The sequence below is a fragment of the Raphanus sativus genome, chromosome 9, assembly GCF_000801105.2.
Source record: "Raphanus sativus cultivar WK10039 chromosome 9, ASM80110v3, whole genome shotgun sequence".
NCBI classification, from domain to species: domain Eukaryota; kingdom Viridiplantae; phylum Streptophyta; class Magnoliopsida; order Brassicales; family Brassicaceae; genus Raphanus; species Raphanus sativus.
The window spans coordinates 12083930-12109159 of record NC_079519.1 but is presented as its reverse complement, the minus strand read 5'-3'; the positions used below and the strand labels follow the sequence as shown (position 1 = coordinate 12109159).

Sequence of the window (25230 nt, the reverse complement as noted above, 5' to 3'; positions counted from 1 at the left end):
CTAAATAGAAAATGAAAGAATTATAGAGGAATGTCTGCATTTACGTGGAAAATAGAAAATAATGAAAAAGTGAGGAGGAACATGAAATCATGTGAAAAACTTTGAGAAAAGAGGTTTAAATGATGTAGAAAAGGTATGAAAGATAAGAAGATGTGACCTGGAACTACGGAAGAAGGAGAAAAATGAAAAATGAGGTATTTAAAAACATGAAAGATAATAGACCAATTGAACCTAAGGATTTGATGATGGATATATAAGCATGTTATCATAGTTACAAGTATAATCACAATGCTAAACAAAATATTCTTTTAAAAAAATAAAATAAAATATTGTTAAGTTATATTATGTTTTTAAAAAAAAAACAAAAAAAAATTTGCAAAAAAAAAGTTTTTTTATAAGAAATATTATCACTAAAACACTAAACCCTTGATAAATCGTAAGCTCTTAGATAAATTATAAATCCTTGAATTTTAAAAAAAAATATTTTTAACACAGTCATCAAAACACTAAACTCTAAATACTAAATCCCTAAAACCTAAATACTAAACCCTAAATCTTTGGGTAAACCCTAGCCCCTTAGATAAACTCTAAATCATAGGGTTTATGATCTATCCAAGGGTTTACCCAAGGGTTTAGAGTTTACTCAAGTGTTTAGGATTTATGGTTTAGGGTTAGTTTTTTGTTGGTGGTATTGAAGAGAAAAAATTGAAATTTTTGTTTTTTTTGTAACTACTATTTTTTATTTATTTTTATTTTTTAATTTTAAAATATAAAATAATTTGATAATATTTTGTTTTCTTTTTTTTAAAAGATACTGAATATTAAAATAATAAAATACTATTGGATAGGTTCGCCATATGGGTGAACCCAAAAATTTCTCATGTTTTAAGTATTGAATTAGAATTTACTAATTTTCTTTAGATTTGATTTCAATTTTTAGTTATATTGTAGTAAAGGGAGAATGAAAATAATTTGAGAAGGACTGCAAATCACGTGGAAGAGGAAAATTGAAGAAGAAAAATAATGAGGAGAAGATGAAATGATCTAAGGAAGTTTTTGAGAAGAATACTTTAGATGATGTGAAAAGGTTTGGAAGATAGAGAAGAAGTGCATCCAGAAATGTGGAAGAGGGAAAAATATGAAAAATGAACTGAGGTAGTTAAAAAATATGAAAGATGAATTGAGGTAATTTAAATTATCCCTCTTATAAAAATGCTAAAAACCAATTAAGTTTAATGTTATGTATTGAATTACAATATAGTAGTTAACTTTAGATTTGACCTGAATTATTAGTTGTATTGTAGGTAAAGAGAGAATAGTTAAAAACAAAAGTACTTTGAGAAGAAGGCCTGGAGTTACGTGGAAAAGAGAAAATGATGAAAAGAAAGTGCTAGGAAAGACAAAATGATATCATAAAGACTTTAAGAAGAAGACTTTAGAGGAATGTCTGCACTTACGTGGATAATGGAAAATAATGAAAAGAAATTGAGGAGGAACATGAAATCTTGTGAAAAACTTTGAGAAGAAAGGTTTAAAAGATAAGAATATAATGCCATTAGTTACAAAAAAAAATATATAATGCCATTTCTCAAAAAAAGAAAAGATAAGAATAATGGAAGAAGGAGAAAGATGGAAAATGAATTGAGGTAATTTAAAAACATGAAAGATAAATAGACCAATTTGAACCTAATGATTTGATGATGGATATATATGCATATTATCATAGTTACAAGTATAATCACAATGGTAAACAACATTAAGATCTTCTAGATTGATGATTAGAAGGTTCGACGTTTTAATCGTAGCTATTGAATTTTCTTCTCCGCGTTATGGTGTCCCCAACTCGCAGAAAGATGGACGTATTTTCGAAGGTGGAATTTATGGTCCCCCCCCCCCCACTCCCAGCAAGATCGACGTCTTTGCCACGGCATCAAGGGTGGGTGGCTATTGATTGATTATATATATTTGTGTCTACCAAGTTTATAACAGCACCAGTCGAGTACCTATAGATTTGTAGATCAGAATAATCTCGACATTCTCTTGTCTTGAGCAAGATTCCAAGTTCAGGTAATTTTCCCCATTTTTCTCAAGCTAAGCCTATCTCATCTTAATATGTGTAATCTCTTTGATTTAGTTAAATTCGTGCCCTACGCGGGATTTAAATTAATCTTAGTTTTCTTGATGTTAACTTAATCTGTCCACTAAAAAAAAGTATTAAACATTCGCCTATGGCATAGTTCTATAACAAAATTAATTTAGATATGTTTCATAAATGATAGTAGACGTGATGTTTGGGACTTCATAGATAGTGCACTGGTAGTGAACCGTAGAAAAACTGATTTGTAACTGTAGAAAAACTCTTCTATTTCTTTATTTATTTTAAGAACTTAGTCTCGTTAGATATATTTTCTCATATGAACAGATTTCAACAAAACAAAAGACTTATTGATTGGAGATATTATACCTATTGTTTTATATGTTACAAATAAACCAGTAGTAATCAGTTTATTTATTTCTTTTAAAAATGTCTGAAAGTTGAAACTGTGAACAAAAATAAATTAGTTCTGAAAAACAGTGAACAAAAATAAAATAGATTTATATTTGCTTAGGACATCTAAAATGGTAAGAACAGTAAGTAGAATTTTTTTGAATTTTTTAGAATTTACTTAGGCTTAATTTTCTTGAATTTTTTTTCCTTTCCAGATTAGCTCAAGTATAAGGTCAATGGCGGCTGTTGGATTAGTCTCTCTACTACTGTCGAAATACTCAAGTTCCGATAAGAATGGAACCAACGAACCAAACCTGAATTCTTACACAACCACTTGTGAGCAACGATTCAACAAATTGAAGAGCGAGCTCGCCGCAGGAGGCAAGACTGAAAATTATTCCCTAAACTCAGTCAAGTTGCTGTGCGGGCTTCTAGTGGAAATGAACCAAAATTTGGCCAAGAGCATTATCGGCAGCAAAGGTATATTGAAGAACGAAGAACTAAGGTCTTTGGTTGATCTCTATTATGAGAGTTCCACGAAAACTTTAGATCTATTTAATACCGTGGAGAAGTGCACCAAGAAAGCAAAATTAAGCTTTTTGATCATCCAAACGGCGATCAAACAGTTTGAAAACGAGTCGATGGACACGGATTTCGGAGGAAACCTGAAGAAGAAAAAGAAGTACGTGGAAACGTTAGAGGAGCTGAATAAGGTTAAAGCTATGGGCGATCCTTTTGGTGATGAGTATAAGAATCAGTTGAAATCTGTACGTGCGGAGCAGCTTATGCTTTTAGAGAAGATCCATGAGCTGGTGGTGAAGATTGATAAAAAAAAGCGGAAACTGAAGAGAAGGAGGAGACTGGTGGCTATTGTTTACACCGCTGCCGCTTTGACTTTTGGGGCCGTAGAGACTTGCGTATGCATAGCATTCGTACCTCCATTGGCGGTGAATAGTGCGGTTGCGGCTGTCACTGGGTTGAACTACATGATTGGAACTGGAGGAGTATTGGTCAATGAGGTGATGAAGAACCGTGAGAAGGATTTGGATAGACAGAAAGACGTGGTCAATAGAATGGAAGGCAACACGAATGTCAACATCCAAGGGACAAATACGATACATAGCCTAGTCGAGAAGCTTATTATGAGTCTCTCTTTGATTTTGGGGTCTGTGGATCTTGCTGTCGTGAATAGAGAAGAGGAGGCCGTAAAACTTGTGATGGAAGAAATCGTTAGCGAAGTGGCTGGGTTTGCTAAGGTAATCAAGGAAGTTGATGAAGCTGTGGCTACGTGTAGCACATGTGTCGCTTCAGGGAAACTAGAAGTTTCCAAATCAATGTCATCGAAAGGGAAGAAGAAGTAAACTATCTTATGTATTTACACTTTTATATTTATGTTTGAAGTGTTGCCCAAAAAAAAAAGAAATATATATATATATATATATATATATATATATATATATATATATACTAGTGGTATTCCGGCGCTATGCGCCGGGTTATGAAAACATGTTTTGTCTTGTCTGTTCAAATTTGTACTCTAATGATGTATGGTTGTGATGTTAACTTGGATTTTCTGATATTTATATACACAATCTTTTTTGAAACTTTATATATTTTTCATTCTTTCAAATAACAATTGTGTTGGTCTACAGTGAGGTTTTGTAATTTATTCTCTAATTTCTATCCATGTTAGTACATATATATGTTGTAACAAAAATATGGACATAATTATTTAATTTTTAAAAGTGTAGTAATAGTGTAATACATTATCGTATAAAAAGCATAAAATCATGCGAGTTTTTCTTTCTGTGATTTTTTATTTCTTATATATGGTTAGTGCAGATGGTGAGTATAACTCTTGGTCGTCTGAGTGTAAGTTTTTCTAAGTTGTAGCATCTGCTATTTGTCTGATTCACTGTGAACAACAAAATTCTTGTCATAACTATATATGTTTGCATTTTCTTTTTTTTTCATTGCATTATGGTAAGTATATGCTGCTTGAATTTTGCATTGTATTATAGTAAATAGATTCATAGTAGGTATAGTGGCAATCATTTGATGATAAATTCAGACAAACAACTTTGCTTTTCTACATTTTAGAAAACATACATGTTCCTTTGGAAAACATACTGTACATGGGTTTCCATCTTTTACCACGTTTGTAAGAAACAAACCCATTTCAAAATCCAGTTACATTATCAGATTTCTTTCGAACGAAATCATAACGCTATAAGCTTTGTAGATGTTATTATAAAAGAGACATTCTGGAGTTGGTGCGGGTGGTGAATCAACGGATGACAGCTATACATCTATTCTCAAAGTATATAAAATAAGTCATCTTTTTAGCAATAGACACTTAGAATTAATTAATAGCAAGGAAACTTTTAATCTTCTAATAAGTTCTCCTAGCAAAGTTTAACTCCTTCCGTTTGTGCCAAAATCTGTTCAGCGAGCTTGGCTTCTCTCAGATCCTTCAGACAGTTCCCATACATATTTTTCGTGTAAAAAAAGAGAAAATCATCTTAGCATTTATAAGGGCTTCTTTCAAAAACAACCTACAAATTCAATTCAACTCCAAAACCAACCTCTTTTTTTTTGTCATTACTATTCACCATGAAAAGTTCCAAACTATCCTTATGTTTTTAAATTATTTACAAAATTGCCATTATTATTTAATTATTTAATAATTTCGAAAATCATAAAAAACCTATTACACCCTAAACATTTCTTCTTATTTACAACAATGCCATTATCATCAATTTTTCAACCACCATTAACAACCATTTTTGAGCTCATTAAACCTCAAGAATTCAATATACAACCACTTTGTTGTGATTCTAAACAAAAAAACTCTCATTTCCTCTCATTTCCTCTCCATTTCAATCTAAAAAACTCCCATAACTTTCATTTTCATAACCATAATTTCATATTTTCGAGTGTACACTGTTGTGAGTAGGCAAAGTTGGATCCTTTTACTCATATTTGGAGCTTGGACGGTGGAAAAGGGTGGAAACAAGCTTTACATCGGAAAAAGGTTACTAATTTCATGGTTTTCATCATTTTTTCAGATCTGTGTCGCGACAGTAGACTGTTTTGTACGTCTACGGGAAGGTGTAGACTTACATTGCGGTCTACAAGTCAACGCACATGTTAGTTTTGCAATTGACCAAAATACTAAAAAACCTATAAAATAGACTTTCTTGGAAGTCTACGACTTTTCCTTTGATAACAAAAAAAAATAGTATGTAAACTTACCAAGAAGTCTACGTAAAGAGGTTAGTTTTTGCATTTGACCAAACTTTTGACTTTTCAAAGTAGACTTCCGAAACAGTCTACAAAAGGTAGACTGCTAGTAAAGTCTACAGAAGGTCAGTTTTGTATTTGACCCAAACTTTGACTCCGTTGATTAAGTTAGTTTTGTATTTGACTAAAATTTTTAAAAGTTGACCAGGATGGAAAAAAGGTGTAGATTTCTTATTCAGTCTACCGAACTCAGAAAAAAAAAAGTAGACTGTCTAAGAAGTCTACTATTTTATTTTGGTCAAATGCAAAAGTAACCCATCGGATTATCGTGTAGACTTCATATACTGTCTACAAGGTCGTAGACGTTTGTGTCAGTCTATGTTTAGAAAGTCAACTTGGTCAATTGCAAAAACTAACCTGTTCAGAAAAATAAAATAATTGTAGACGGTTCTTGACGTCTACTTTTCAACTGTAGACTGTTGTTGAAGTCTACTTTTCAAAGTCAAATTTGGGATGAGTTCTGGTCAATTGCAAAAACTAACCTTTTCAAAATGTAGACTGAAAACAAAGTCTACTTGTGTAAAATCACAACGTTTTTTTAAATACAGATAGTAACCCGTGAATTTTGCAATTGCAAAAACTAACCCAAAATGAAGACTTATATGATAGTCTACACACGTAAACTGATAAGAATGTCTACTTTTTTGTTGACAGAAACGAAAGTCTACTCTTGAAAATCTATAAAAAGTGAATTTGTGTATTATTCATAATGTATTTTCAAGATTTTTTTGTTTCAAATTGTGTATTAGTTAATACTAATTGTTCTTAACTATTTTTAAAAGATAATCTTTTATAATTAGGAAACTATTGAATTTTTGGTTTGAGTATGTAGTTAGCTAACATGTGTAGACGGTTTTGGAAGTCTACATTTATAATTTTATCAAACATAAAATTACTGTTCACTAATTTTGTAAAATGTATTATTTTTACAGGTAATGGTTAAGTGTGTAATATTGGGTTATAATGATCATAAATGAATGTCAAATGGTAATTATTTATAATTATGGAACTTATCAATTTTTTTGGTATGACTATATTGTTAACTAATAAATGTAGACTTTTTTGACAGTCTACTTACATATTTTATTTTTGCAGACTTATGTTGTGTATGAAGATTGAGTGGTAAAAGACTCTGTGGTCAAAAATGGAAAATGAGGAAAAACGTTTCTTCTTAACTTGTAGATTTTAACTTTTTGTATTGCTTTAGAACTGTAGTAAGTTGTATTGTTTGTTAAGTTTGTTTAGAAAATCTTAAATTGCAACAAAACATGATGTCTTGGACTAATAGTGAAGCTTGATGCAGGAAATCACATAAGTTTGTTACAACAAGTAAATACATGTAACAATACTACAAGCAAACAACTACTACCAACGACAACTATTTAAATTTCAACAAAACATGATGTCTTGGACTTATAGTGAAGGTTGATGCAAGCAAATTACATATGTTTGTTACAACAAGTATGGTAAACTGAAACTCAGAAGTAAATACATGTAACAATACTACAAACAAACAACAACTACTTTCAGAAATTTTGTGTATCATTAGACAAGAACCACATAAACACCTCTCACTAGACCAGCTCACCATATCACAGCTGGCGAGTCTCATTATAATGTAGATGTCAAGTCTTCCCATCCCTACTATGCAAAGCTCATAGCGAGTGAGGCAACATGTTTCTGGGGCATCAAGAAGGAACTGCCTTCTATCATCACCGAGTCTCCAGAGTTCAACTGTAAAAAAAAACAGATTGACATATTCAGTAACTCACACTAAATTAATACAACACCAGATTAATAGTATAAAAGAACTACAAAGAGAACTAAAAAAAATGGAAACGTGTAACATATAGTATGATTTTCTAAGACAGAACATAGCATATAAGGACAAAGTAAGAAACTTTGACACACTTGCAGCTCCATTTTACCAAAATTATCCAATAATTATGCAAATCAACCTAGACCAGCAAATAAACAAATAAGTATGCAGGACGAAGAAGTCTACACGAGTCAAAAGAAGTCTACACTAACTACAAACAGAGATGAATCACCTTTAGTTCGCCGGAGATATGAAACGCCACAACACCACTAACGTGAGAACAAGTCGTGAGAAGAAGTCCCGGTCTAAGATCTAAAACAAAAAGAAGTAAAGGTGGTTACTTTATATACCAAGAAGGATCATAAACTGGTAGAGAAGTCTATAATTCAAAAAAGTCTGCATTTACACGACAAGTCTATAGATAAACTTAGAAGTCTACTAGTTAGGTTATTAAAACGGAAGTCAACCACTACTTCACCTTTGCCGTGAGAGTCACCAGAAGCAGAAAGTTGAACGTGAAGATGCACCGTTCCTTGGCCGGCTCAGATCTCTGTTTACCTGTCAGCCTTCGAAACCAACAAAATGGGGGAGGTCAGAGACAGAACAGAGATAAGTCTACCAGTTAGGTTATCAAAACGAAAGAAGTCAAGGACTACTTTACCTTCGCCATGAGGTCGAGCGTAAGCATAGAGATGGACGAGAACATAGGCAAAGGTGCGGCTCAGATCTGAAAGAAAACAAAAAAAAATTCAAAAGGTTAACAAAAAAGACAAATGACGAAAGAGACTACAAAGAAGACGAGTGTAGAAATAATCGGCTTCAAGAAATCACCAAAAGCATCAGAAACGGCGTGAAGAAATCGATGGAAATCCTCTAGTCCTCCACCTCCGAGAGAGAAAAAGAGCAACGGCGCTTAGGGTTTTTTTCTTTCTTTTTTTTTGTCATTGCGCCGCTTATTTTTTTTTTTACCAATGTTCACATGTATTTATATGTCGTTGGTTAGGTTAAATCTATTTTGGTTAATTTTTAGGTTAGATTAAAAAATGTTTGGTTTGAAATAAATTTGGTTAACTCCGGTTAGGTTAAAATCGTTGAGAGTAGACTTCTTTTTCTGTCTACCCCAATAAAGTTTGGTTCGTGTAGACTGAATCGTAAGTCTACAAAACCCTAAACCACAAAACTCAAACCCTAAACCACGAAATTCAAACCCTAAATGTTAGTTTGATAGGAAATTATTGTATCAAATATCAAATTTACAAAATATAAACTACTCAGTAATAATATGTTAATTTAAACAAACAAAAAAATTCAATCTAAATCTAACCCTAGAAATCTAACCTTTAAAGATACATCATGTTATGTGACATTTTATTACTAAACCATAAACATTATCTCACATGGTTACCAAATCAACATATATTCTTTTTAGTTGTTCACTTATATACAAATTTAGTTTATAAACTCTATATTAACGTTTACATTGATGATTAATTAATAATTTCATAAAAATTAATTTTATATATTTTTAAACATAATTAACTAGATTAAATTACAATGTAGACTACAAATTAAGTCGATAATGTAGACTGTGTATGACGTCTACGGATATGTAGACTATGTTTGTTATGTGTAGACTTACGAAGGACAGAACAGTAAAATGATTTTATGTTTTTTTTGTTTGGTCACAAGGGCTAAATAGTAGTTTTAACATCCCTTTAGGTTAGGTTTGCAATTGATTGAATATGGGGTCTACTTTTAGGGTTGCAATCAATTTTTGGGTTGGTTTTAGCAATTCCCCCCATTTATAAAGAAGATCTTACAAATATTTAAATTAAAATGTCTTTTACATATTTCACCTGTATTCAACCAAACCGTAACAATATCCAACAAAACAATATAACTAAACTAAACTATCTGAATGCTGAAAAAAGGTTTCAAAAAAAAAAACTATCTGAATGAAAAGCTCAACAGTTCAGACAGTAATGAAATGAAAATTGGTTCATTATATTTAACAAAGAAGAAAACTTATTCTTGAGAGGGAAATAAATTAGTAAAAAATATGCAACATAATTAGCAGATGAGACTAAAGGAAACACATGCATACAGTAGACCCAAACTTATACATGGAATAACTATACTTGGATAAATACTGTTACTCTCGAGTCAATGAAATAAAAATATACACAACAAAGCTCACTTAGTTTCACAAACTCAATCTTCGGGTTTAGATATGGCTGTCCAAGTTTTGATACTTGTTGAGACATCTATGAATTACAGATTGTAATTACATATCAAAGTAATAGTATAGTCATATTGATCAGTCATATGATTAATGTGTAGTACCTTGAAAAAAAAAAAGTTTGGGGCGGTAGATTCATGTTGACCATTGATGGGGCTAGATGGATTGTTTCTTACCGATCGACCGTAGGGTTTGGCTTCTTCTCGCCTCTCTTCCTTGACATAGTCAAAAATGTATATGTAACTCATGTTCAGATCCCCTGAACCCACTGATCCTGGAAATGATGGAATCATCATACTTCCATAACATATATATAAGCCAACGAAGTCATTGATATCCCTTTTATCTTTTGATATATTTAAACAAATATTATAATCTGTAAATGAAAAAAACAATCTTGGTATAGTTGTCATAACCTTTCGTTGCTGACACCTCAAAGCTTGATTTAGGCTGTGTGGGACGAGGAGGAGCTTGTGGCTGCCGCTGGTTTCCAGATCCGTTTCACCTCCATAACCTCGATATAGTCCGCCTCTGACTCCGTATAGTTAATCTAGAGGAGGAGCTCCGACTTTGTTTCCCTCGATTGGTGGAGGAACTCTTGGCGTGACCTCCCTGACAGGTTTTGGATCCATAGAGCAGGCCTTGCATAATCTTCGGTTACAAAACGCGGAGTTACTGCGAAAAATCATTCGACACGCCAGGGACAAAGGAAGAAAGGTGGCACGTGTCTGAATTAGGAGCACCTTTCATTGATGTTTACCCTAACTCACACTTTAATGGGCCACAAAAAAATAGAAAACGAAAAAGCCAGTCCAAAAACAGAAACGCAGTCGAGAAAAGAAAAGCAACAAAATCAGAAGTTAAGGTGATGCCACGTGTTATTATTTCCCCCAAAGAGAAAAAGGCAACTTTATTATATAAGATATCCAATGTATTTACACTTTTATATTTATGTTTGAAATGTGAGAAACTCGTGTTTTCATGTCGGCCATATCCAACATATACGATAGGATCTGTTTATGTACGTTTAAATAAATTAATATCGTATTATATATCTTGTTATATTAAGTGAAATAAAATCACCATAAAATGGAAATATTGTGGAAGATGAAGAAAGACTAGTAGCCATTGCTACTAGCTATTTTAGACAAATCTTTGAATCGTCTAACCCACTAGAGATTGAAGAAGCTCTATCTGAAGTTCCTACGACAATAACGGAGCCAATGAACGAAAGTCTTACAGCACCGGTAACGGAGTGGGAGGTTAAATTAGCTCTTTTTGCTATGCACCCAGAAAAAGCACCAGGGCCAGATGGGATGACTGCACTGTTTTACCAGAAATTCTGGGATATAGTAAAGGAAGATTTAACTCTTATGGTTAATAAGTTCCTTACTGATGGGATAATGCATGATGGTCTGAATGAAACTAATATTTGTCTCATCCCAAAAACAACAAAATCTAATGAAATGGCTCAGTTTCGGCCTATAAGTTTGTGTAACGTAAGTTACAAGATTATCTCTAAGGTCCTATGCCAGAGACTTAAGAAAGTGCTACCAGGTTTGATATCGGAAACCCAATCAGCCTTCGTTGCTGGAAGACAAATTTCTGATAATATTATGATTGCTCAAGAGATGTTTCACGCTCTCAGGACAAAGCCAAGCGGACGAAACAAAAGAATGGCTATTAAGACAGATATGAGCAAAGCCTATGATAGGATGGAGTGGTCATTTATTGAAGCTGTGATGAGAAAGATGGGTTTCTCAGAAACTTGGATCACATGGATAATGAGATGCATCACGTCAGTACAATATAGAGTCTTCATGAATGGCCAACCGAAAGGAAACATTATTCCAGGAAGAGGCCTACGCCAAGGAGATCCTTTGTCTCCTTTCATTTTTATTCTATGCACGGAAGCGCTCGTCAGCCTTCTTAATCACGCAGAGAACCAGGGAAAGATAACAGGGATGCGCGTTACCCGCGCGTGTCCATCGGTATCCCACCTACTATTTGTTGATGATAGCCTTTTCTTCTGTAAGGCGGAGCCCCGTGAATGTGAAGAAGTAATGAAAGTGATCAGGATTTATGGTAAAGCATCAGGACAATGTATTAACTTTGACAAATCCTCCTTACTCTTTGGTAAGAGGATTAACGCAACCACAAGGCAAGAAATCAAATATGTACTTGGAATACAGAAGGACGGAGGGATGGGGACTTATTTGGGTATTCCAGAAGATATTAGTGGCTCAAAATGCAAGCTCTTTGCCTTCTTAAAAGACAAACTAATGCATAGGTGAATGGCTGGACATGGCGCTGGCTCTCGAAAGGAGGAAAGGAGGTATTGATTAAGTCCATTTTGCTTGCTCTCCCGACGTATGTTATGTCTACTTTTCTGCTCCCATTGGAGATATGTGAAAACCTTGCCAGTGCTATTGCCCAATTCTGGTGGAGCTCGAATCCCCCTAAGAGAGGAATACACTGGTCGAAATGGGAGAAAGTTTGCCTACCAAGAGAAGAAGGAGGGATTGGATTTCGCTTGATTCACGAGTTCAATCTGGCACTACTGGCGAAACAATTATGGAGGCTAACACAAAACCCGGATTCGCTAGTCGCCCGTGTACTAAGAGGAAGATATTACAGACTAAGCTCGCCTTTACGAGTAAATTCTGTAAACAGTCCTTCTTATGTTTGGACTAGTATTTCTGCTGCGAGGGAACTTTTGTTGCTGGGGATAAGACAGAAAATACACTCTGGTTATAAGGTGAAGGTGTGGGAAGACCCCTGGATTCCATTGAATCCTGCCAGGGCAGCTATACCCATAGCGCCAGTTATGCATCCAAATATGAGAGTGAGTGATCTTATTAACCAGGAGCTAAAGGAATGGGATGTTAATCTACTGGAACAATATGTCAACTTTGATGATATACCACTCATAAGGAGTTTAGCCATAAGCACATCTCATAGACCTGACACGTTTTGCTGGAACTTCACGAGACATGGACAATACACGGTCAAGTCTGGATACTGGGTTGCTCAAAATCTTTTGAAGGATGCAGACGAAAAGCAGATGTTAGAGCCAAGTATTACAAAGCTCCAAGCATTTGCTTGGAAGATAAATGCGCCAAAAAAAATTTGTCATATTTTGTGGCAATTGTTAACTGGTCATGTGGCAGTAACGAGAAATCTAGTAAAGCAGAATATGAGATGCAACAATTACTGCCCAAGATGTGGAGAACCAGAGGAGTCAGTAACACATGCTATTTTCGAATGTCCACCTGCGCTACAAGTTTGGTTACATTCATCGACTCCAACTAATCCTGGTGTCTTTCCAACATCAAGTATCTACACGAATATGAACTACCTCTTCTGGGAAAAAGACGGTTCACTTGAACCAGAACTAGATAGGGATCCTTATCCCTGGCTAATTTGGTACATCTAGAAGGCTCGAAATGACAAACTCTTTAGGGGAATAGACAGAGACCCTCTGGAACTAGTTCGATATGCTGAGAGTGAATGCCAAGCTTGGTTTAATGCCAACGAGATGATATCGCCAGTAGTAAAAGATAGTAATGTAGAGGAACCCCAAGTCATAAGCTTGGGAAATATTTGCTTACTGGATGGATCATGGACGGCTCATGCTCAATTTAGTGGCTGTGGATGGGTCTTGTTGGAAAGCGGGGGAAAGACACAACTCATGGGATCACACAACTTCCCCAGAAGAGAATCAGCTCTGCACTCAAAAGTGGAAGCACTACGATGGGCGATGGAGAATATGCTTCAGCACTCAACATGTCAGGAATTTGGAACAGACTGTAAAGAATTGATTGCAATGATCAAGGAACCTCATGCTTGGCCAAGTTCTGTTACGGAATTGGAAAGGATAGAGACACTGCTTATATGTTTCCCGGACTTCAAGATTTCTTATGTTCCAAGAGCGCGTAATCAGATTGCAGATTTTTTAACTAAGACAGCTAGATCCTTCCATAGGAAGTTACATTTTGTTGGTTGTTCTATTCCGGTCTGGTTACCCAGACCACCTCAAGTTTGAATAATAGAATAACCGTTTGCCGTCAAAAAAAAAATCACCATAAACATGAAACTAGAATTTTGTTTCATCATTTTAATTTATATAATTTATATAATAATATTATAATAAAAAACAAAGAAATCTTAATCTTGTTCGTTTTTTTTTGACATCCCTAATCTTGTTAATTATGTATATTTTAAACTGTTAGATAAAAACATAGTTTTTTAAAAAAACGTACATCAAAATATAAAAAGGTTAGATAATTAAAAACAAATTTAATTTTTATAATGGTCAATTAAAAATAACCTTAGTCGATGATAAATTATATATAATTAACATTACCAGAAACAAAAAAAAAACACAAAAGGATTATACGAACATTTGTTTGTTGTTCCCGATGAGAAAAACTGTTAGATGAGTTTTAATTTAGAAATAGATAATTAACAAAATCCGTTGAGGCAAATCTCTATTTATATCCATTTTGTTTTTGTTCGGTCGATTAATTCAAATAAATCAGAACGATTTCATAAAAAAATGTATACAAAAATAAAGCTATAGAATATTATGTAGCTAATTGAATAAAATTTACATACATTTTAATCAATTAAAAATGAATTTTATTTTATAACTGAAATATATAGAGAATACAAAATTTTATATGAAGTGTAACTAATACGATATATATATATATATATATACTTGTATATATAAACACAAAATGTATTCATATTTCTATCTTTTAGAAACATCAGTTATTTTTATATGCACTAATTAGAAATGGCAAAGAGGTTGATCTGTCCGTCCCGTCCCATACCACAGCAGACTTATTTCCGAGCGGGTCACTGCAGACAAGGTCCGCGCGGACTTTGGTCCTCAAAATGCCTGATCAAACCCGTACCACAAAATATATAGACTTTTGCGGGTTGGCCCGCGGGATGTGCGATCTTCTAGTCTTTGTTATGGTATGCATTCGTTTGGTGGTACTTTTGGGTCTATTATACTTTGTTATGATACTTTGTAGACGAAGAGAATATGACCAGTTAGTACTTTGATGTCTAGTCTTTGTTATGGCATGCACACGTTGTTATTGGTAACATATGATATGAGAACTGTTTCAAAATCAGATTGAGCAAGAACTTGGAACTGAAATCAAACCAGTTCCTTCTCAGATCGATCAAGCAACTGTAACCGCACAAGAAATGTTACCACCTGTAAACGCTTAGGTCTGATGGTTAGGGTTTTTTTTAATTTAAATTTTATAGTGATTTTTAATATCTAACAACAATTTTTTATTGGTCAATTAATTTTTAGTTTCAAAAAATTATTTTCTACTGGTCAAAACAAGGCATCCACGCAAAGTCAAGTTTGACTAAACAAGAACATCAACAAACATATCATTATATCAAGATCAATAAAATCAATATGACTCATGCTACAGCTCAAGCCACTGCTCTGGATACAAGTCATTGGGATCTATCATCTATCTGTACAAATTCTTTCTCACTCTTCGTGTTTGTGAAGGCTTCATGTCGAATAGCCTGCTGCATAATAAAAGTGTACAGATGAGTATATAAATAAAGAAATTAGCAAGCATCCACCAATAATCAGAGCCAGCTTTTACGTTTCTGTTTTTTAAAAAGTGCTGGTAATAAAGGCACATCTACATATGCAGACACCAACGTAAATATAATGTTGAATAAAGAAAGGTAAGGCTCCAGAAACAAGGCAATGCATTTCATCTTCTTTCAAAATGCTAACCCCTAGACGTCCTTGAACAAGACTGCAAATTTATAACTTCCACCACTTGTGACCTGTATAAGATATAATTACGGATGACTCATATGTTTAAAACAAGCAATCATCAGAAAAATCCAATTAACTCAACAACAGCTAGAATATTATCCAAAGAGCTAAAATGAAACAACTTAACACAATGACGCAAAAGAAAACTCTAAAATGATACACCTTAACACAATGAGCAAAAGAAACAGTTGAATGAACAAAGAAACTTCAAAATGATGTCTGAAATACAAAATTTTGTACATGCATGCTCAACTTTTTTGTCGGTTCAGCCACTATGCCGCAGATCAAAGACAAAGGGAAGAATGGAAGCTACCACCGGACACAATCTAAAACTTAAACTTCACAAAAACGACAACAGAAACTAAAGGGAGAGTGGTCTTATTGCAACGAATTATAGAGTTTCTATGAAACAGAGAAGAATCTGAATCGAGGTCAATTCGTTGCTTAAACACAATTCGCAGCCAACAAATCAATCTCGTATATCAACACATAGCTGAGAAATTAGAGAAATTGATAAAAGTAACATTGTTAGAGATTCCGACCTGCCGATCCAGAAGGAGAAGGAAGCGGCGAGAACTTTAGCGGAGAAGACACAAAGAAGGAGTCAACTTTTCCTGTACCCCTATCTTCCTACACACAATCTCCTATGGGCTCACTTAGTCTTTTATACCCCTTTTTCATAATTTTATTTTTGATCAAAATACAAAATCCCTAATCAAAGTTTTTTCCCTTTTCAAAAATATACCCTAACCTCCCTATGGATTAGTGAACCCATGGGTAAATATTTAACTTCTATACCTTTCAAATTTGAAAAAAAAAATATTTTAAAATCGTTTTTAATCATATTTTGATGATTTTCGTGAAACTATGAAAAAACAGTTTTTTGATTTTTGAAATATTTTTATCAAATTCTATAAATCAAATAAAAAATATTCACGTTTTCGATTTAATTTTATGATTTTTTGTTAGACACATAAAATTAAAAGAAGCAAACTATCTAATAAAGATTGAGGAGTGAGAAATAGGGGCATGAGAGGAATTGCCCGAAAGAGACAAAAGTGAAGCTCTGTTGCGGTCTCATGGATGTCCCGCACTACCGCAAGGCCCAATCCACAGTTGGCCCGTCCCGTTTATATCCCATCCCGCAAGACCCGCTACTTTATGGGCTTTATATATTAAGGCCAAACCCACCCCGGAGTGGGCCTATTTTGGATAGGCCCGCAGTCCACACTACAAGAAAACATCGGTATTCTGAGAGACATTCCGAGGAAAAATGATTTCCTCGGTATATGCATGTTTTCTTGTAGTGCCAGGTCTACAATTGCCATCTCTAGATGTTGCTAAGACAATTAACATAATTTGATAGCCATTAAAGAGTATTAAATTTGAAAAAAGAAAAAAGTATTAAATTTGTAACCCGGTAATTTATGATGATGATGCTTAGCATATTTTAACATATTACCTGATGTTCTTTAATGTATAACATTGCATTTTGAATGTTTGATATATGTGTTCATTTTGTTTTTGATCATATGAATATGAGTTATGATCTGTTTCTTATGAAAAACAGTATTTTGTGATGCCAAATTCTAAAGCCAACAGACTTTTTTGATATCAAAATTATATTTATGGTGTTAACAGCAAAAAACATATTAGTCTAGAGATGTTGTCATGTGATCTATATAGTAAGTGTAGTTTTCAATATATTATATTTGTTTCAATATCTGATCATGTAATTGTGTATTGTTACCATCAACCTTCATCCTATGTCAGTGCACGATGTTACTATGCATAAAACAAGATTTTAATTTTTTTTTAATTTTTTTTCAAAATCTATGGGTTAATCCGTACGAAAATATTGAGTTTTCGGTAAATGTTCTATATACTGAAGTTTAAACTCTTTAGTGTTGTTTAAAAATTTCTAACCACATTCTACATTTATATTAATGTATTCTAAACGATTTTTAATGGTACATGAGCATCATTTCTAAATTTTTAACAATTGATCTATTAAGACTTTATATACTTCCTAAAACTATGGAATAACCACTATGAAATCTTAATTCTCTCGAAAAACGGAGACATCGAAGGTTCCAAAACTCTTTTACAGTCATCCTATGTCAATGCACGATGTTACTATGCATTAAAAAAATATTTTCATTTTTTTTTATTTTTTCTCAAAATCTATAGGTTCCCTACAAAAATATTGAGTTTTCGGGAAATGCTCTATATACTGAAGTTTAAACTCTTTGGTGTTGTTTAAAAATTTCTAACAACATTCTACATTTATATTAATGTATTCTAAACGATTTTTAATAGTACATGAGCAATGTTTCTAAACTTTTAACAATTAATCTATTAAGACTTCATATACTCCCTAAAACGGTGGAATAACCACTATGAAATCTCTATTCCCTAGAAAAGCGGAGACATCGAATGTTCCAAACATCTTTGACCATCATCCTATGTCAGTTCACGATGTTACTATGTATTCAAAAATATTTTTTTTTTATTTTTTCTCAAAATCGATGGTGTTGTTTAAAATATTGAGCTTTAGGTAAATATTCTATATACTGAATTTTGAACTCTTTAGTGTTGATTAAAAATTTCTAACCACATTTTACATTTATATTAATGTATTCTAAACGATTTTTAATGGTACATGAGCAATTTTTCTAAATTTTAACAAGTAATCTATTAAGACTTTATATACTCTCTAAAACGGTAGAATAACCACTATGAAATCTCCATTTTCTAGAAAAACAGAGACATCAAAGGTTCTAAACCTCTTTGACCATCATCCTATGTCAGTGCACGATGTTACTATGCATTAAACAAGATTATAATTTAAAAAAAAATTCAAAATCTATGTGTTAACCTCTACGAAAATATTGAGTTTTTCGGTAATGCTCTACATAATGAAGTTTAAACTCTTTAGTGTTGTTTAAAAATTTCTAACCACATTCTACATTTATATTAATATATTCTAAACTATTTTTAATGGTACATGAGTATCGTTTCTAAATTTTTAACAAATAATCTATTAAGACTTCATATACTCCCTAAACGGTGGAATAACCACTATGAAATCTCCATTCTTTAGAAAAACGGAGACATCAGAGGTTCCAAACTTCTTTGACCATCATCTTATATCAGTGCATGATGTTACTATGCATTAAAGCAGATTTTCATTTTTTAATTTGTTTTTTCCTCAAAATCTAAGGGTTAACCCCTAAGAAAATATTGAGTTTTCGGTAAATGCTCTATATACTGAAGTTTAAACTATTTAGTGTTGTTTAAAAATCTCTAACCACATTTTAAATTTATATTAATGTATTCTAAACTATTTTTAATGGTACATGAGCATCAATTCTAAATTTTTAACAATTGATCTATTAAGACTTTATATACTTCCTAAAACTATGGAATAACCACTATGAAATCTTAATTCTCTCGAAACACGGAGACATCGAAGGTTCCAAAACTCTTTGACAGTCATCCTATGTCAGTGCACGATGTTACTATGCATTAAAAAAAGATTTTCATTTTTTTTTATTTTTTCTCAAAATCTCCTACGAAAATATTGAGTTTTCGGTAAATGCTCTACATACTGAAGTATAAACTCTTTGGTGTTGTTTAAATTTTTTTAACCACATTCTACATTTATATTAATGTATTCTAAACAATTTTTAATTGTACATGAGCAACATTTCTAAACTTTTAACAATTAATCTATTAAAACTTCGTATACTCCCTAAAACGTTGGAATAACCACTATAAAATCTCCATTCTCTAGAAAAACGGAGACATCGAAGGTTCCAAACCTATTTGACCATCATCCTATGTCAGTTCACGATGTTACTATGCATTAAAAAGATTTTCATTTTTTTAACTTTTCTGAAAATTTATGGGTTAACCCCTACGAAAATATTGAGTTTTCTGTAAATATTCTATATACTGAAGTTTAAACTCTTTAGTGTTGTTTAAAAATTTCTAACCACATACTACATTTATATTAATGTCTAAACGATTTTTAATTGTACATGAGAAACATTTCTAAATTTTTAACTCCCTAAAACGGTGGAATAACCACTATGAAATCTCCATTCTTTAGAAAAACGGAGACATCAGAGGATCCAAACATCTTTGACCATCATCTTATTTCAGTTCATGATGTTACTATGCATTTAAGCAGATTTTCATTTTTTAATTTTTTTTCTCAAAATCTAAGGATTAACCCCTAAGAAAATATTGAGTTTTCGGTAAATGCTCAATACACTAAAGTTTAAACTCTTTAGTGTTGTTTAAAAATATCTAACCACATTTTACATTTATATTAATGTATTCTAAACGATTTTTAATGGTAAATGAGCATTGTTTCTAAATTTTTAACAATTAATGTATTAAGACTTTATATACTCCATAAAACTGTAGAATAACCACTATGAAATCTTAATTCTCTCGAAAAAAGGGAGACATCGAAGGTTCCAAAACTCTTTAACAGTCATCCTATGTCAGTGCACCATTTTACTATGCATTAAAAGAGATTTTCATTTTTTTTTTATTTTTCTCAAAATATATTGGTTAACCCCTACGAAATTATTGAGTTTTCGGTAAATGATCTATATACTGAAGTTTATACTCTTTGGTGTTGTTTATAAATTTCTAACCACATTCTACATTTATATTAATGTATTCTAACCGATTTTTAATGGTACATGAGCATCGTTTCTAAACTTTTAACAATTAATCTATTAAGACTTCATATACTCCCTAAAACGGTGGAATAACCACTATAAAATCTCCATTCTCTAGAAAAACGGAGACATTGAAGGTTCCAAACCTATTTGACCATCATCCTATGTCAGTTCACGATGTTACTATGCATTAAAAAGATTTTCATTTTTTTTAATTTTTCTGAAAATTTGTGGGTTAACCCCTACGAAAATATTGAGTTTTCGGTAAATGCTCTATATACTGAAGTTTAAACTCTTTAGTGTTGTTTAAAAATTTCTAACCACATACTACATTTATATTAATGTATTCTAAACGATTTTTAATTGTACAGGAGCATCGTTTCTAAATTTTTAACAATTGATCAATTAAGACTTTATATACTTACTAAAACTGTGGAATAACCACTATGAAATCTTAATTCTTTCGAAAAAAGGAGACATCGAAGGTTCCAAAACTCTTTGACAGTCATCCTATGTCAGTGCAAGATGTTACTATGCATTAAAAGAGATTTTCATTTTTTTTATTTTTCTCAAAATCTATGGGTTAACCCCTACGAAAATATTGAGTTTTCGGTAAATGCTCTATATATTGAAGTTTAAACTCTTTGGTGTTGTTTAAATATTTATAACCACATTCTACATTTATATTTATGTATTTTAAACGATTTTAATGGTACATGAGCAACGTTTCTAAACTTTTAACAATCAGTCTATTAAGACTTCATATACTTCTTAAAACGGTGGAATAACCACTATGAAATCTCCATTCTCTAGAAAAACGGAGAAATCTAAGGTTCCAAACTTCTTTGACCATCATCCTATGTCAGTGGACGATGTTACTATGCATTAAACAAGATTTTAATTTTTTTTATTTTATTCTCAAAATCTATGAGTGTTACCCTTACGAAAATATTGAGCTTTAGGTAAATATTCTATATACTGAATTTTGAACTCTTTAGTGTTTTTTAAAATTTCTAACCACATTTTACATTTATATTAATGTATTCTAAACAATTTTTAATGGTATATGAGCATCTTTTCTAAATTTTTAACAAGTAATCTATTAAGAATTTATATACTCCCTAAAACGGTGGAATAACCACTATGAAATCTCCATTTTCTAGAAAATCGGAGACGTCGAAGGTTCCAAACCTCTTTGACCATCATCTTATGTCAGTGCATGATGTTACTATGCATTAAACAAGATTTTCATTTTTTTTTTAATTTTTCTCAAAATCTATGGGTTAACAACCCCTACGAAAATATTGAACTTTCGGTAAGTGCTCTATATACTGAAGTTTGAACTCTTTAGTGTTGTTTAAAAATTTCTAACCACATTCTACATTTATATTAATGTATTCTAAACGATTTTTAATGGTACATGAGCATCGTTTCTAAATTTTTAACAATTGATCTATTAAGACTTCATATACTCCCTAAAACGGTGGAATAACCACTATGAAATCTCCATTCTTTAGAAAAACGGAGACATCAGAGGATCCAAACATCTTTGACCATCATCTTATTTCAGTGCATGATGTTACTATGCATTTAAGCAGATTTTCATTTTTTAATTTTTTTTCTCAAAATCTAAGGATTAACCCCTAAGAAAATATTGAGTCTTCGGTAAATGCTCTATACACTAAAGTTTAAACTCTTTAGTGTTGTTTAAAAATATCTAACCACATTTTACATTTATATTAATGTATTCTAAACGATTTTTAATGGTAAATGAGCATTGTTTCTAAATTTTTAACAATTAATGTATTAAGACTTTATATACTCCATAAAACTGTAGAATAACCACTATGAAATCTTAATTCTCTCGAAAGAAGGGAGACATCGAAGGTTCCAAAACTCTTTAACAGTCATCCTATGTCAGTGCACCATTTTACTATGCATTAAAAGAGATTTTCATTTTTTTTTTAATTTTTCTCAAAATATATTGGTTAACCCCTACGAAATTATTGAGTTTTCGGTAAATGATCTATATACTGAAGTTTATACTCTTTGGTGTTGTTTATAAATTTCTAACCACATTCTACATTTATATTAATGTATTCTAACCGATTTTTAATGGTACATGAGCATCGTTTCTAAACTTTTAACAATTAATCTATTAAGACTTCATATACTCCCTAAAACGGTGGAATAACCACTATAAAATCTCCTTTCTCTAGAAAAACGGAGACATCGAATGTTCCAAACCTATTTGACCATCATCCTATGTCAGTTCACGATGATGGGTTGTTTAAATGCTCTATATAATTAAGTTTAAACTCTTTGGTGTTGTTTAAATATTTATATCCACATTCTACATTTATATTAATGTATTTTAAACGATTTTAATGGTACATGAGCAACGTTTCTAAACTTTTAACAATTAATCTATTAAGACTTCATATACTCCCTAAAACGGTGGAATAACCACTATGAAATCTCCATTCTCTAGAAAAACGGAGACATCTAAGGTTCCAAACTTCTTTGACCATCATCCTATGTCAGTGGACGATGTTACTATGCATTAAACAAGATTTAAAATTTTTTTTTTATTCTCAAAATCTATGAGTGTTGTTTAAAAGTTGAGCTTTAGGTAAATATTCTATATACTAAATTTTGAACTCTTTAGCGTTGTTTAAAAATTTCTAACCACATTTTACATTTATATTAATGTATTCTAACGTTTTTAATGGTATATGAGCATCGTTTCTAAATTTTTAACAAGTAATCTATTAAGAATTTATATACTCCCTAAAACGGTGGAATAACCACTATGAAATCTCCATTATCTAGAAAATCGGAGACGTCGAAGGTTCCAAACCTCTTTGACCATCATCTTATGTCAGTGCATGATGTTACTATGCATTAAACAAGATTTTCATATTTTTGTTTTTCAAAATCTATGGGTTAACCCCTACGAAAATATTGAGCTTTCGGTAAGTGCTCTATATACTTAAGTTTGAACTCTTTAGTGGTGTTTAAAACTTTCTAACCACATTCTGCATTTACATTAATTTATTTTAAACGATTTTTAATTGTACAGGAGCAACGTTTCTAAATTTTTAACAATTAATCTATTAAGACTTCATATACTCCTTAAAACGGTGGAATAACCACTTTGAAATCTCCATTCTCTAGAAAAACGGAGACATCTAAGGTTCCAAACCTATTTGACCATCAACCTATGTCAGTGGACGATGTTACTATGCATTAAACAAGATTTTAATTATTTTTAATTTTTTTCAAAATCTATGGGTTTTCGGTAAATGCTCTATATACTGAAGTTCAAACTCTTTGGTGTTGTTTAAAAATTTCTAACCACATTCTACATTTATATTAATGTATTCTAAACGATTTTTCTCAAAATCTATGGGTTAACCCCTACGAAAATATTGAGCTTTCGGTAGGTGCTCTATATACTTAAGTTTGAACTCTTTAGTGTTGTTTAAAACTTTCTAACCACATTCTGCATTTATATTAATGTATTCTTAACGATTTTTAATTGTACAGGAGCAACGTTTCTAAATTTTTAACAATTAATCTATTAAGACTTCATATACTCCTTAAAACGGTGGAATAACCACTTTGAAATCTCCATTCTCTAGAAAAACGGAGACATCTAAGGTTCCAAACCTATTTGACCATCATCTTATGTCAGTGGACGATGTTACTATGCATTAAACAAGATTTTAATTATTTTTAAATTTTCTCAAAATCTATGGGTTAACCCCTACGAAAATATTGAGTTTTCGGTAAATGCTCTATATACTGAAGTTCAAACTCTTTGGTGTTGTTTAAAAATTTCTAACCACATTCTACATTTATATTGATGTATTCTAAACGATTTTTAATGGTACATGAGCATCGTTTCTAAACTTCTAACAATTAATCTATTAAGACTTCATATACTCCCTAAAACGGTGGAATAACCACTATGAAATCTCCATTCTCTAGAAAAACGGAGACATCGAAGGTTCCACACCTCTTTGACCATCATCCTATGTCAGTTCACGATGTTACTATGCATTAAAAAAGATTTTCATTTTTTTAATTTTTCTCAAAATCTATGGGTTAACCCCTACGAAAATATTGAGTTTTCGGTAAATACTCTATATACTGAAGTTTAAACTCTTTAGTGTTGTTTAAAAAGTTCTAACCACATTCTACATTTATATTAATGTATTCTAAATGATTTTTAATTGTACATGAGTATCGTTTCTAAATTTTTAACTTTTAATCTAGAGAGATTTAGGTAAATATACCTATACAAGACTTAAATTAGGTAATTTCCCTTGATTGATCAAAACAGACAAAGTGTCTACCATTTTGTGTCAAGAGTTACGATTTTTCCCTTCTGCAGACGCAGTACAATATTGTGTCAGACTGACAGCGCAGAACTAGGCAATCTCATACGGGACAATGCACCACAAGATCCTCCGGTTTTTAGGATGATTGGTACACAATTCGATATAAATTGTTACAGAGGTGGTTAGTGCTAACTATATAAGAGGGTGAATAACTTTGTTATTAACGGAGCTATTATCTTTGTTTTTAGAAGAAATTGCGAAGCTTTATAGAGCTATTATCTGTTCAAATCTTTCACCCGAAAAATCATATAATTTCTGATTATAAGCGGTAGAGGACCATGCAGTTTGATTAAATCAGAATTAAGATCAGAAAATTTAAGCACTCTTGTTTTGAGAAATGCTTTTTGAGCTTAATCGAATGAGGTAGAGAAAACTTCAAATTATTTTAATTTTTGTTAATGATTAAATTTAAATTTATTAAATATTTGTTAAACCCAACTATAAATCATGA

At 32.1% G+C, this 25230-nt stretch overlaps 2 protein-coding genes and 2 long non-coding RNA genes across 4 annotated transcripts; 3 read left to right on the top strand and 1 right to left on the bottom strand.

The window, feature by feature from the left end:
* Positions 1–1923: 1923 nt before the first annotated feature.
* Positions 1924–4052, top strand: LOC108830959 (UPF0496 protein At5g66670). The gene is made up of 2 exons (XM_018604524.2): positions 1924–2067; positions 2704–4052. Exon 2 carries the CDS (start codon positions 2725–2727, stop codon positions 3847–3849), a length of 1125 nt encoding a protein of 374 aa, XP_018460026.2. The 5' UTR covers positions 1924–2067; positions 2704–2724; the 3' UTR covers positions 3850–4052.
* Positions 4053–5026: 974 nt separating this feature from the next.
* LOC130499604 (uncharacterized) lies at positions 5027–7125 on the top strand. The gene is made up of 3 exons (XR_008938499.1): positions 5027–5522; positions 6724–6778; positions 6887–7125. It is a non-coding gene; the product is annotated as an uncharacterized LOC130499604 (long non-coding RNA).
* A 3947-nt stretch (positions 7126–11072) lies between these two features.
* On the top strand, positions 11073–13285 carry LOC130500048 (uncharacterized). The gene is made up of 3 exons (XM_056994747.1): positions 11073–11840; positions 12140–12926; positions 13020–13285. Exons 1-3 carry the CDS (start codon positions 11073–11075, stop codon positions 13283–13285), a joined length of 1821 nt encoding a protein of 606 aa, XP_056850727.1.
* A 1958-nt stretch (positions 13286–15243) lies between these two features.
* On the bottom strand, positions 15244–16312 carry LOC130499521 (uncharacterized). The gene is made up of 2 exons (XR_008938378.1): positions 16219–16312; positions 15244–15684 (listed from the first exon to the last, which is right to left on the bottom strand). It is a non-coding gene; the product is annotated as an uncharacterized LOC130499521 (long non-coding RNA).
* Positions 16313–25230: the final 8918 nt, after the last annotated feature.